At 42.5% G+C, this 13,408-nt stretch overlaps 1 protein-coding gene across 3 annotated transcripts; it reads right to left on the bottom strand.

The window, feature by feature from the left end:
- Positions 1-349: 349 nt before the first annotated feature.
- On the bottom strand, positions 350-10,078 carry ppp1r35 (protein phosphatase 1, regulatory subunit 35). 3 transcript variants are annotated; one of them, XM_063471015.1, is made up of 6 exons: positions 9,997-10,078; positions 5,011-5,251; positions 3,813-3,900; positions 1,614-1,729; positions 1,449-1,539; positions 350-965 (listed from the first exon to the last, which is right to left on the bottom strand). In XM_063471015.1, exons 2-6 carry the CDS (start codon positions 5,248-5,250, stop codon positions 661-663), a joined length of 840 nt encoding a protein of 279 aa, XP_063327085.1. In that variant the 5' UTR covers position 5,251; positions 9,997-10,078; the 3' UTR covers positions 350-660. The 3 variants fall into 3 exon arrangements, with proteins under 3 accessions (XP_063327085.1, XP_063327086.1, XP_063327084.1); XM_063471016.1 differs by lacking the exon at positions 9,997-10,078 and adding an exon at positions 7,099-7,116; XM_063471014.1 differs by lacking the exon at positions 9,997-10,078 and adding an exon at positions 5,443-6,722.
- Between the last annotated feature and the right edge of the window lie 3,330 nt (positions 10,079-13,408).

A 13,408-nucleotide genomic window follows, 5' to 3' on the forward strand; every position in this document is an offset into this window, starting at 1 on the left:
ACAACAGCTAAAAGTGTACAGGTATGGCTAAAGGACCGGGCCCAGCTGAATCTTAATGACTGCAGTACAGCGTTTGACACCTGAGCGAAGGTTTGCTCGAGTTTCCAAACGTAGAACGAGAGGCTTGCTTTCATAGAGCCAGCTCCACTACTCTCACTCCAGACTGTGCTGCATTTATAAACCACTACAGCATAACATCAGCTGTCTCGCCTGTAGTTTGTCTGTTTGCTGCAGTTTTCTCTTTACTTCTCTCCTTCAACACAACCACACAAATGAATAACAAATAAAACAACCCTCACACAGGTCTGCATCTTCTTTACAGGAAATCAAATGATGGCCTCACAGTAAATAAATATACAAGCAGATTTATTCAAACCAAATCAGGAAAAACTTTCCATCCATACATATATGTGTGTGTGCGTGTGATTGTAGAAAAAGGTTGGTAGACATTTTGACTGTAACATGTAAAAAACATTATGGTGGAGCAGACGGACTTCATTTATACAACAGCTGAAAACCAGCTGAGCCCCCAAAGAAAACATAAACAAACAAATAACAAAAGTTTTTATTTAAATGATGCTAAAATTTGACTTTGACTTGAGTTTCAGCTCCAACGGCCGGTGTCACAGTGGCTACGTCCATCATTATCCCAGTCGGCAGTCAGGGTGTCGTCTCCCAGGACTGCTGCCGTCTGTACAGGTCAAAAGTCGCGTGGGCGGGGCAAGCTGATGTGGAGAGCTTACGGCTGAATGGCACCTCCTCTGGTGAAAGGGGCTTTTGCCTGAGCAGGTCAGAGGTTATGAAAAACAGGGAGGAGGGTCCTTTAGTGTTCCTCCTTCCGCGGCACTGGGAAGGTGGAGCTAGCAGCAGTTTATCTTGGAGCAGCTGGGTTATCAGCTGATCCTCCTGCACATCCACGCTGACCAACGAAGTGAAGAGAACCTGAGAGCGAGAGACGTTCACCTCTACAGAGGACATGAGCAGAGGAACACAAAAGGTGAGTAACAACTCTGTGCGCACAGACTGCTGAAAACATGCCCTCCTGTTACTTCTGTCACTCACACCACGGACTATTAAACGCTCCACACTGGGGGCTTTTTCTCCTTTGTTTGTTTATAACGCCATAACCAAGCGGCTGGCGTAGTGTACAGAAATATGTGGGCCGAGTATGGCCTGGAAGTCCCGAGGTCAAAGTGGGAGACGCCCCCTAGAGTGGTGGAGAACGGCTGAAACTACTGGAGAGTGATTCGGTCACTCGAGAGGGCATCCGCAGACTGACTCTTTATTATTATTATTACTATTGTTATTATTACTGATTTCATCAGCTTTTCACCTGCAACAACACGAGTCTACAAACACAGGATGAGTGAGGTACTTTTCATTCATTCACAACAGAGAAACAGCTGTTAGTGACCATTAAATAAGACAACATAGGATCTGTGTGTTACCTTCAGTAGCTCTGGCATTAATCCGATTCTTTGTGCTCTCTGACTTCTGTAGTGTTTGCTGAATCGCCCTCTGGGAGTCAAACTGAGCGTCCTGTAGGACAACAGATACATGAGCATTAGCAGCTGTTAATCAGCTGAGTGACCACTGAATAAAACTGTGCACACCTGCAGTGACTGAAGCCTAGTCTTCAGAGCCAGGGTGGTATTTAGCTCCGCCCTCTGCAGACAGCTCAGGTCATGAGTGGATGTTGGAGCAGGAGGTTCCACCACATGTCTGAGGCCTACAACAAGCAGCAGACAGGACAAAGACGGAGTCATTCATTCAGCTTAGTAAATCAGTAAGGCGCATGGAAGTATGTACTGGAGACAACAAAGCTGACTTCATCATCCACAACAAAACAAAAACCAGCTGTTGATATTTCAGGAACCTATGCAGCCCTGTACAGTTTTTACATAAAGGATCTGTGGGGTCTCACATATATACATACAGTCACTTAAACCTTTTAATAAGTGAATGAGGCCGGAGCCTTGGTGCTTCCAGAAACTGCTGGAACAAAAGCATCACTGTCCACTAGTGGTGCAACGGATCACAGTTGATCCGTAATCCGAACCGATCCCACTCCACGGTTCGGCACGCACGTGATCCGAAGATTCGAAAAAGAAGAAAAAAGTATGTGTATGCGTGGTCAGCCTGTCAAGCGATAGTTATGGCCAGCGCTAGCGGTCCAAGTGGAAGAGCAGAGGAGTTTGTGGTATTTAAGCAGCCCTTTGCTGCCCAGTCCGACCGGGCTAAAACTATTACAAAAGCTACTGGGGTGTTTAGCTGCAGACGGGAGGCCGTATTCCTTTGTGCAAAACAAGGAGTTTAAACTAGTCAACGTGTTAGTTGACGCATTGACGCCGTGCAGCCCCACGCACGGGGCGATCCGCGGTAACTAGTTAACGGAGATTCGCCGCGTTCACAGTTATGGCATTAACGTGATTTTAACAAGATTTACACTGACAGCACTAGTTTAAACTATGATGAACGTGCTTGAGCCACGCTATGACATCCCATCGCGTGAAAAGTGAAAAGATCGCTACAAGCATGCACGAGCAGGAAAAGTTTAAAGTTATGGCTGAGCTGTCCCAGGCATCTTCTGTTGCCCAACTACAAATGGGTGGAGCTCCAGGGCAACGGAAAGCTACGTGACCGTGACCGCTCGTTATATCACAGCAGAGTGGTAGATACAAAGCCCTGTACTGCCCTATATTGCATCTTAATTTGTTTTTATATAATTGCGTGGAATGAGTCTTGAGTTGAATGTTTTTTAACAGGCAAAAAGTACTTAAATAAGTTAATAAGTAAATGTTAAAATTTTCTTTTTTTCGCTGATCCGAAAATTGATCCGATCCGTGACTTAAAACCGTGATCCGATGTGCTTTACACCACTGCAGCTGACACTTCACATTGTGCTTGTGATCAATGTTAAAGACACACAACAACACAAGCTCGTCTCACATGGTGCAGAGAAAACATAAAACGTAACACATGAATGAAGAGGTGTGGCTCAGTACTTTGTCCGTGCAGTTAATAATCTCAAACTGTCAAATACTGGCAGCCTCCTACAGCAGAGGCACCTGTGGTCTACATTTGAAAATCTCTGCCTTTGAGTTTGAGATCAGTGAGATTCACACTCGTCCCAAAGTTGTAAGAAATGTAGGTGTGGTATCTATTTGGCAATGCGACATCGCTTTGTTCCAGAGTTACTGCATTCACAAATTTGGGTTTCCAGGCCAGCCGCCGGCCTGCCTCCCCAGCAGGGTGATGACACCTCATAGCTTTTTACAGCTGAGGGGTAAGAACTACACCAGAGCCATTCAAATATAATGATCTCGAGGGCCGGTGTCCTGCAGGTGTTAGACGTGTCCTTGATCCATCACAGCTGATTCAAACGGCTAAATGACCTCCTCAGCATCTTGTAAGTTCTCCAGAGGCCTGCTAATGAACTCAATTTTGATTCAGCTGACCCAGGGTAAGATCTAAAACCTGCAGGACAGCAGCCCTCGAGGCCCACATCTGGACACTCTGTACACATTTTTTGTATCGATCTGTGTGGCCCTGCGATGGACCCGTGTAAAGTACACCCTGCGCTCGCCAGCTGGGACAGGCTCCGCTTCAGGAAACATCTTTTTCTGCTGGACTGGGTCCAGGTTTGTTCACAGTCAAGAGTTTGAGCAAGAAGGTTTGACACAGTGACTCCACCAGAGACCCCCAGCACACGATGGCATCTTCCATACCAATTGCATCTGACTTTACCTTGGTACAGCAGGAAGCAGGTCATAATCTGCTGTGAAGCAGCAGCAGCAGCGGCATGCTCTCACCTCTCAGCCAGTCCTGAAATGGGGCGTCACTGCTCGAGTCGATGTCAGGCTCTGGTGTTACTGTGATGACTGCCTCTTTAGAACACACCTGCAGGACACCATAAAGGTGATGTCAACACACACACACACACACACACACACACACACACACACACACACACACACACACACAGACAGACACAGACAGACACACACACACACGCACACTTTTACTTTTAAAATGTATTCCATTACAGATTACAGAATACATGCCCCAAAATGTATTCTGTAACGTATTCCGTTACGTTACTCAATGAGGGTAACGTATTCTGAATACTTTGGATTACTTAATATATTATCATGCTGTTTACAACTACATGAATGTGATATATTACTGTTACTGAAGGTCCGCGGCTCCGAACCATAGTAAAGGGACCTCTGGCTAATACGTCGGGTTCGTGTCGGGCTCGTAGCTGAAAACTAGCTTTACTTTGTTATCTGGGTCAACTTTGCTAGCGAGAGACAGAGAGAGGCGTTGAAAGGCTGCTCCAACGGAACTTATTGTTTCGGAGGAAAACACGAACACAGTGTACAGTCGAGTCTTAATAGCTTACTTACAGCTGGGCTCGTCAGGCACTCTTCTTGGCTGCAGTGGTTATTATTATATTTACATGCTTCCAGCTCCCGTTTCTGCTCGATGACAGCTCGTACTTTTCCTTTTTCTCCCTCCCTCGCTCACAGACACATAATGGGTCCATTCTCGCTGCAGCACGGACTACACTGCCCATGAGGCTACATGCTTTAGGGCGATGCCTGTAGCATTCTGCCTTTTAGCTTAGCACAACAACAACAACAAAAAGGCGCTCTCTCACCCAGGAAACCCACAGTCGCAGAGAGAGCGTCACCCTGTAACCATGGCAACCGTAACGCTGCCGCCTGGAACAACAGAACATAGCTGTCAAACAAAACCCAAACAGTCCTGACCCGCCACAATATGAAACAGGAAAGTACCGCCGTGTAATCCATTTATTTCAACAAAGTAACTGTATTCTAAATACCACCTTTTTAAACGGTAACTGTAACGGAATACAGTTACTCATATTTTGTATTTTAAATACGTAACGGCGGTACATGTATTCCGTTACTCCCCAACACTGCACACACACACACACACACACACACACACACACACACACACACACACACACACAGTCGTTACCTGTCTGTTCCTCTTTCTGTCTGTCTGTCCTTTAGCGTTGTGCTTCAGCTGTGCTTGTTCACTCTGCTGACCCTGTTTCAGTTTGCGGGGCTTGGCTAGTGATTGGCTGGTCTTAGGGGGGAGGCCGAGTGTGACCGATAGGTTGAGTTCAGGACAACACGTCAGGGAGGGAGAGGAGGAGAAGGGGAGAGGGACCGGGAGAGGAGATGGGGGAGGAGAATGGCCACTGGACAAACTCATGCTGACAGGAAAAAGCAGAGTGGATCACAGTCTGAGATACTCCTTAACCCTGATCATTATAATCACACAGCTTTACATATGAATATATTATAAAGACATGAAAATAATCATCACAAAAACACTGCTGTGTGTTCATCAGGTGCACCAAGTACCCGGTGAACACAGTCTTCAGTTAAGAGGCGCATTACAAACCTGAACATAATGGCTAACAGCTGGATGTTCCTGTTTCAGTGCAGCTGGCCAAACAAGAAGGAAGCGCTGAGTGGCAGCTGGATTCTACGCTCCCACTCTAACCCTCTGAAACCTGACCTGTCGCTGGCGTCACGTGTTTCACAGCGGTCCCGTAACTCCCGAACCGTTGGCTCATTTGACAGAATTCCAACAGTTACTGAAAGCAGCGCTTTTCAGTGATGTTAGGGTCATTATTTGTTTGAGAGAACAAAGAGTGAGTGTGATGCAGCTCTACAGACATTTCACCCTGCATGAGGGTTCTTTTTTCCTTGGTTTTGATTGTTGGGTTGTTTTCTTTGTTCATTGCCAGGATTTGGATGTGGCGCCCTGCCTGGGATCACTGCAATGACCCTAATATCACTGAAAAAGTACAGAGTTGATGTGTTCAGGAACCATTGGAATTTTTCGTTACACCAATGGTTCAAGAGTTCCAGTAGTTTGACCTAAAACCCAGCACTCCCATCAGTTTTAAGGGGCTACCTGTTAAGCTGCTGGGCTTTTTCTGAGCTTCCTGTTTGAAAATAGCACGTCCAAAGTGAACTGACCATTTCTGTGCAATTAGAAACTGTGTAAACTATTCAGTTCTAGGGCTGGGCCATATCATACCTTTCACGGTAATACCGGTATAATGTTGGGCAACGATAAGAAAATGAAATATCGCGATAGAATATGGGTAAAACGCGCATGCGCAGTGCCTTTGTTTTCATACGCACATGGCGGAAAAAGTATGGCGGTGACGGAGAATGAGAAGGGCGAAAGCGGAACGTTGAATGAAACGGATGAACCAGAATTGGTTTGTAAAACCAACACATACAGATACACAACAAAGCACTATTTTTGGTAGAGCATGCTAGCGGGCCGTCGTTATTACCGTGTTTTTTGGAAAATACGGCACACTTAAATTCAATCCTTTGATTTTTCTTAAAATCGACAGTGCCCCTTATAATCCCGTGCGCCTTATGTATGAATTCTGGTTGTGTTTACTGACCTCGAAACGATTTTATGTGGTACACGGCGTTCGAAAATCTGTCAAATGTTTTAGTACGACTTTGCTAAGCTACGAACCCGCACCGCTTGATGGATTGTAGCAGCATTACGGCTACGGTAGGCAGGAGCCTCGCGGGGTGATACAACATAATATTACCGTGTTATGTGTGTATAACCTCTTTTTACGTTTTGTGGATATTCTACATGGTTATGCTGAGGGTATGTCGGCCAATTTCCACTGGAAATGCCTTTTGGTTAAACTGTCAGCAAGGAATTTGCATGTGCACTGTTAAATTTTTATATAACTTTAATGCACATAAAAAAATCAGCTGCTTGTTTAAGTGAAAATACATTGATGGGTTTTTTTGGTTTTTTTTGCACTAATAAAGTTGTGGAGTTGTAAAGTATTTTGTCTAGTGTCAATTATATCGTCAGTTATATCGTTATCGCAAATTTTCAAATGTATATCGTGATAAATATTTTTGGTCATATCGCCCTGCTCTATTCAGTTCAATTCTATTTTATTCATACAGCGCCAAATCACAACACCAGTCGCCTCAAGCTGCTTTATATTGTAAGGTAGACCCTCCAATAGTACAGAGTGGGCGGGGCATAGCGCTGCATCCTTACCTGGATCACTGAGAGTGTTTCGCTCATGGACCAAACTCCGTCTTTAAGTGATCCCGTAAACATGGTGCCATTTATATTACTGTATAACTGACAGCATTGCCTTTAAAAACGAGGTGTTTCATGACACTGATGCATGAATAATATTCCTTACTGGCAAACACCTGTTTTACAAAGGACGGAGACCTTTGACCCCTTCAGTTTCCACCGACACCAGAAATGGGTCTGACCTCAGCGTAGCGGAGGTCTGTGTCCCAATCCAGCGACTGCACGCTTCGTAGTGCGCATTTGGAGACCGATTACGTCACAGCGACGCGACGACGGCTGTCCCAATCCGAAGTGTACTCCAAATGCGGTCGACAAATGCGCCGTCAATTTCCCCAAATTTGAAGTGTGGTCCGGTGTAGACTTCATATCCCACAATTCATAGCACGGCGGTGGGTGTGGATAATTTTGCCAATATGTCTGTGAAGGTTCTCAGTCATCCAGGTCATCGTAGTCTAAGGAGACAATAGACAATAGTCTCCTTAGACAATAATTTTGTGGAAAAAAACGGCAGACGGCAGAAGCGGAGCGGCCGAAGAGCAAACATTTAAAAAGTAAGTACTGAATATTATGTCACATATTTATGTGCGAATGTTTAATAATGAAGAACATTAAAACATTACTGTTGGTCACATGTTGGCAAAGTTATGTGACATTAGTGATGTTTGTACTAACTTGGTTTTAAAGCCTTTAAAATATACGCCGTTCAATAGTCGACCTTAGTCTTACAGAGAATGTGAGGATTTCATGGATAATTAAAGTCAGTCATAAATCCACAAACACAACAAGCTGAAAGTCAGCGATGCTGCTCGGTTTGCAGTCCTGAATATCACGGCACAAGCAGGATTCACTGCACTGTTAATGTTAGCTATGTTATATTGCTGCCTCTGTTCGGTGGTGTCGAGCCAAACGGACTTTAACGTGTGTTTGAACGAGCTGACGGTTCACTCGTTAAGCTGAAAGAAAGATGCTTTAATCACAGGAGTCACACATGTGTCCACTGTACCATCTGGGAACTCTTCTTGTTTAGCACTCGTAATAACACAAACACTAAATCCTCCTTCTCTTGTGCTGTTTTGTAGCAGTGTATACACCTGAGACTGTCACCTGTCTGTCTGTCCTGCACTGTCTCTCTTTTTCTTTCTCTCTGATTGTGGAATAAAAGTATGAACATGTATTTATAAGTTACACTTGTGTTTGAATCCTGCAGCTTATCACACATTTGATTTCCATGTGTGACAACTGCAAGTGTCCAGAGTGAGGACAGACTGAGGGACCCACTGCTGCACATCATCTGTGAGGCTTTGCACCCCTGATGATCCACCAGGACAAACTCAGCAGTGTGTGAGGAAGAGGAGGAGGAAGAGCCAGCAGCAGCTGACAGATGGAGAGAATAGACAGACTGTTCCCTGTTTGTGAAGGACTGCTAGGAAAGTTTAACATAACTAATGTCTGTCCTGAATCAGTCTTATTAGGTAATGTTCAAATAATGTTATCATCCCAGTGTTTTCAGTGTGGGAGAAAGTACTCAGGGCCTTCAAGTTACACACTATGAAAGGCAGCAACAAGTTTAATATTCAGAAACCTAAAGTATGTATCAGCAGCAGAATGGAGCTAAAAATAAATGTTTGTTTCAGTTCTATGAAGCTTTGAGTATTTTGGATCAGTAGCACTGCTGTGTTTGTTGCATCATATTGCTGTAATTGTTTATATGCTTTATATATTCTGAGGTAAGTTGATCTATAGTGTTACATCATATTCTATAAGGATGTTATGTGTTTGTTTACTTTCTGCCCAGTTTGACCCATTTAGCAGAAGTCAGCCTGTTTACGGCTCTGATATCTATTCTGTATGACTTAAAGCAGTTATGACATGGTCTGATTTTCTCACCCAATAAAGGAATATTTAATATATCAGTCTACTCTTCATTCTATCAGAAACAGTTATCACAGCTCGTACATTTTCTTTTTACACATATATGTAAGCATTGAGCCAAATTTTGTAATGCCAACATATTAAAAGAACAATATTTGTCTCTTATATATAATACATCTACATATACACTGTCAAAGATACTTGTCTTTGAGTGAAGATTTAAGGTGATGGGAAATATAAATAAATGCAACTGGAATCTTTACTCAAGCTCAGTATTTGACACAGAGTTCAAACTCACTGCTGTAATATAATAATGATTAATATAGTAACTTTAATATTGGCCATATTATATTTACATTACCACAGTGAGATGACTTTAGTCTCATGAACAACATTAGCTGATTGTTATTTACTAACTAATCTTAAACGACTGTTCAGTACAGAAATGAAGCCCAACAATCATGTTTTACAGTCCCGTGGTCTCAGCCTCAGATACTCAACTAATCAAAGTGATGTCATAAAAAAATGAATGACCAACAAAACATTTTTCTCCTTCATTTCTGTCAAACAATGCTGTACGAAACGTTTTTCGCGGTTAGTATCATGGTTGCTAGGCAACCTGAGCAGCGCGACGAAGGCTAGACCGTCCCATTTCACAAGCCTCTCACTTCCGCACTCCTCGTACTTGCTAGTACCCGCCGTACGTAGTCCGCGAAGTGCGCGTCCTTCGAAGCGTGCGGTCGCTGGATTGGGACACAGCCGAGGTGTCACCGGTTACCGACTTCTACCCGCTCTGCAGCTGCGCAAATGCAACGTGAGACTGGTTGTTTGTATTGTTTGGTTTATTTCACGGAGTCGCTAACGTGCTACCCACTAACCCAGCGTCACTGTGCCGTTTGTGTTACCTGCTTTAAGGCACACCGCAGGGATCTGTGCTGCTCAGCCTCCCGCAGTTTTAACTTTATAACGGACAGAACTCACCTTCTCTTTTGAATTCCCCTCCTTGGCTTCCGCTCGTCTTCTTCTTCTTCTTCTTCGACGGTTGACAAAACATCTGACAAACGACAAGCCAAAAGCGTCTTTATCGCCCCCTGATGTCCGGCTGCAGTATAGGACATAAGCCCCGCCCTCTCCATGAGACTGGAATCAAACCAGCACACAAACATTTTCATATCAGGCTAATTTGTGTTCAAGGATCTCCTTTGTCATAAGTTTGATTTGAATTACTGTGTTGATGCTGTAAGAACGATGTCATCACCAATGTTCCCTCTAATTTTTCATGTGTCTGAGCGAACACACAAACTCCCTGAGCGGTCCCTTGGACCACTGTGAGCAACAGCAGACGTGTGCACTGTGGTCACGCCAGCATCCAATCCATCCAAGTTACATGGTTTATTAAAGTAATCAAATTACAGCATTTACATTTATGTCAGACTACTTTTAATTAACTGCTTTAGCCCACTTACAATGAAAATTTAAAAAAATCTTGTTCATGACCTGTGTAGTATGTTAACACTATTGGAAGTAAAAATAACTTGAACTCCAATTTTGAAAACACAACTTTATATTTATATATATATATATATATATATATATATATATATATATGTGTGTGTGTGTGTATATATATATATATATATATATACACGCACACACACACACACACACATATATATATATATATATATGTGTGTGTGTGTGTGTGTGTGTGTGTGTGTGTGTGTGTGTATATATATATATATATACACACACACACACACACACACATATATATATATATGTGTGTGTGTGTGTGTGTGTGTGTGTATATATATATATATATATATATATATATATATATATATATATATATATATACATACATATATAAAGCTCTGACTTGTATTATGAGTCTGTGGTCTGGGAGAGAGTCCTGTAACTCTCTGTCTGCAACATACAGGATATAAAGACCAATGCTGGGCAATTAATTATATAGTTACTTCTTCAAAAAAGTAACTGAGTTTTGCAAACAAAGTTTTTTGCAGCTGTTTACCTAAAAATGCAGGCAATGTGTTTTTTAAACAAATATTTCAAACTATTTACAGAACAATCAGCTGTTCTGCATCAAATCTGATGCCACACAAATTATTTGTGCCACTCCAAAAAATAATTTCTGTCCACTATGAGATAAAGGAGAACAACAGCCTGATACCTGCAGGCCTGACAACAGGAGATGTATCACTCCTGTAACACCTGTAACATTCAGCAGTCGCCTCATTGTTCTGACACACACAACAAAACTATTGACTACACTACACACTAACTACACAAGATTTGTGCTAAACGTCTCAAATCTCTCACATCTCAAAACACCGCCGTCACTCCTAAAACTTCCCCCTTCCTAAACAGCTAAATGCCATGTTGCCATATCATTTTTTGATTGGTCCACATGGTACATTTTTCCACCAATAGGAAAGGTTGGGGTTTTTTTGGTTTCATCTTTGCTGACAGGTGGAGAGCGCTTTCGAGCGTTTTCCTTATAAAACGCTGTTTTTACCGTTTCTTCCCGCAGTAAATATGAACAACGATAGTATTCAGGAAGAAAACCAAACATTGCAGATATTTTTATCATAACTCTGGTTTTACGTGGCCGATCAACACAATTTAAAAACTGGTATAAAGTCCACACTTTTCCCGTCAGTTGTTCCGTCTGTCCTGCTCACATCTCCAATGGTTGTACACGTTGTCATTAACGTGGCTTCACTCCACATCAGCCACGCCGCTTTGCTAGCTAAAACACCGGTGTCGGCACATAAGGACGCTGTCATAGCCTGTGAACCACGCTGATTAGCTGCGTATATACGAATGTGAATCGCATCATTGGCTGGACTATGGGATAAGGTGGCATCGTTCTGATCCCATACAGGAGCAGCCAGTCACTTACTGACTAACACTGCAAAACAGAATTGTTAACGTATTTACTTTAATTTCAATTCAGGTTAGATTTGTTTTGTGCGCAACGCAGATTTTCTGTGCGCAGAGACCGTGCCAGCAGTGCGCAATTGCGCACGTGCGCAGCTTAGCGGGAACATTGGTCATCACACGGCTTGTTTGGCAGCTGCAGTCAGAAAAACATGCGCATGTCTGTTCTGGAGTCGCAGATAGACGCAAAGCGGCAAAACAGGTTTGATCGCTGTCAGTCAAAGCTGGAAGCTGGCACAGCGTTAGCTTTGATTTTTCATTAGTTAATTAAAATATATATTAAACGAAAATACCAAATGTGTTTTCCATCTTTAGAGAAAGTTAACATTTAGTCCCACACATCTTTGAAAAACCATCCTCTGCTGAGCAGCCTCTGAACCATGAAGGTGTGAATGGTGTGATGAGTTCTGAATAACCATGGCAGCTGTATCCTACGTGAACATGAAGTAGAAGGAAAGTGGAAGACAATAGATGGATGAAGTACTGAGAGCACTCTTCTCACCCACAGACTGTCTGTTATAGCAGTCACAGTTTATAAATGATATTCAGGTTTTTGATAACACAGCTGATGCACACAAAATAAAAGAAAATAGCAAAGTCAAATATTAATGTGTTGAAACCAAAACGATGGTATTTAATGTGTTCATTTCAAATGTGTTTAATGTTTCCACTATAGACATTTCCAGCAGTGACTATCGATTTCTTTCTGAGTTTGGTTTAGATATTCAGGTTAAAAAGCAATCTCAATGATTCTTAATGAAGTGTTGTTCACACGTGTGCAGTACTCTGAGCGTCTTACACCTTTTGAGAATAATATGAAGAATTAATATATGTTTTTCATTGCCGAGGCAGCTGATTAAAGCTGGTTCTAATAGGTCCACATGTTTGTGTGTGTTTTAAATCAGGACTGAAAGCCTGTGCCATCATCCCATCTTTGTAGATAACTTAGGTAAAACATTATACTGGATAATCTATTAATATATAAAGCTCTGTTTCAGCTTTGAGGCATAAACCTCACATTCAACAGTTTGTCCCAATTCTTCTCTCAGTGTGATTACTGGAGCTGCTCTCAGCTTCAGACCTCAGCACCACTCAGTGAACTCTAATCATCCCACGTGCCCACTCTCAAATCTGAATACGTAGAACTTCATTTATGAAAAACATACAAAGGCTAAACTACCATGTTATGTACTGTCAGTGAAACCTGCAGTTGTTTCACTAATAAAGTTAAAGACAAAGTCTCAAACGTCCATATAACATGTGTCATTATATACAGTATCTCACAAAAGTGAGCACACGCCTCACATTGTTGTAAATATTTTATTAAATCTTTTTTTATGGGACAACACTGAAGATATGACACTTTAATACAATGTAAAGTAGTCAGTGTACAGCTTGTACAACAGTGTAAATTTGCTGTCACCTTAAAATA

This window comes from Pelmatolapia mariae, linkage group LG4 (assembly GCF_036321145.2).
Source record: "Pelmatolapia mariae isolate MD_Pm_ZW linkage group LG4, Pm_UMD_F_2, whole genome shotgun sequence".
NCBI classification, from domain to species: domain Eukaryota; kingdom Metazoa; phylum Chordata; class Actinopteri; order Cichliformes; family Cichlidae; genus Pelmatolapia; species Pelmatolapia mariae.

Coding starts and splice junctions, on each gene's coding strand:
- ppp1r35 (XM_063471014.1), bottom strand. Junction 3,901..5,010: donor ACAGAAAGAGGAACAGACAG/GTAACGACTGTG, acceptor GGTGTCCTGCAG/GTGTGTTCTAAAGAGGCAGT. Junction 966..1,448: donor TAATGCCAGAGCTACTGAAG/GTAACACACAGA, acceptor TGTCCTCTGTAG/AGGTGAACGTCTCTCGCTCT.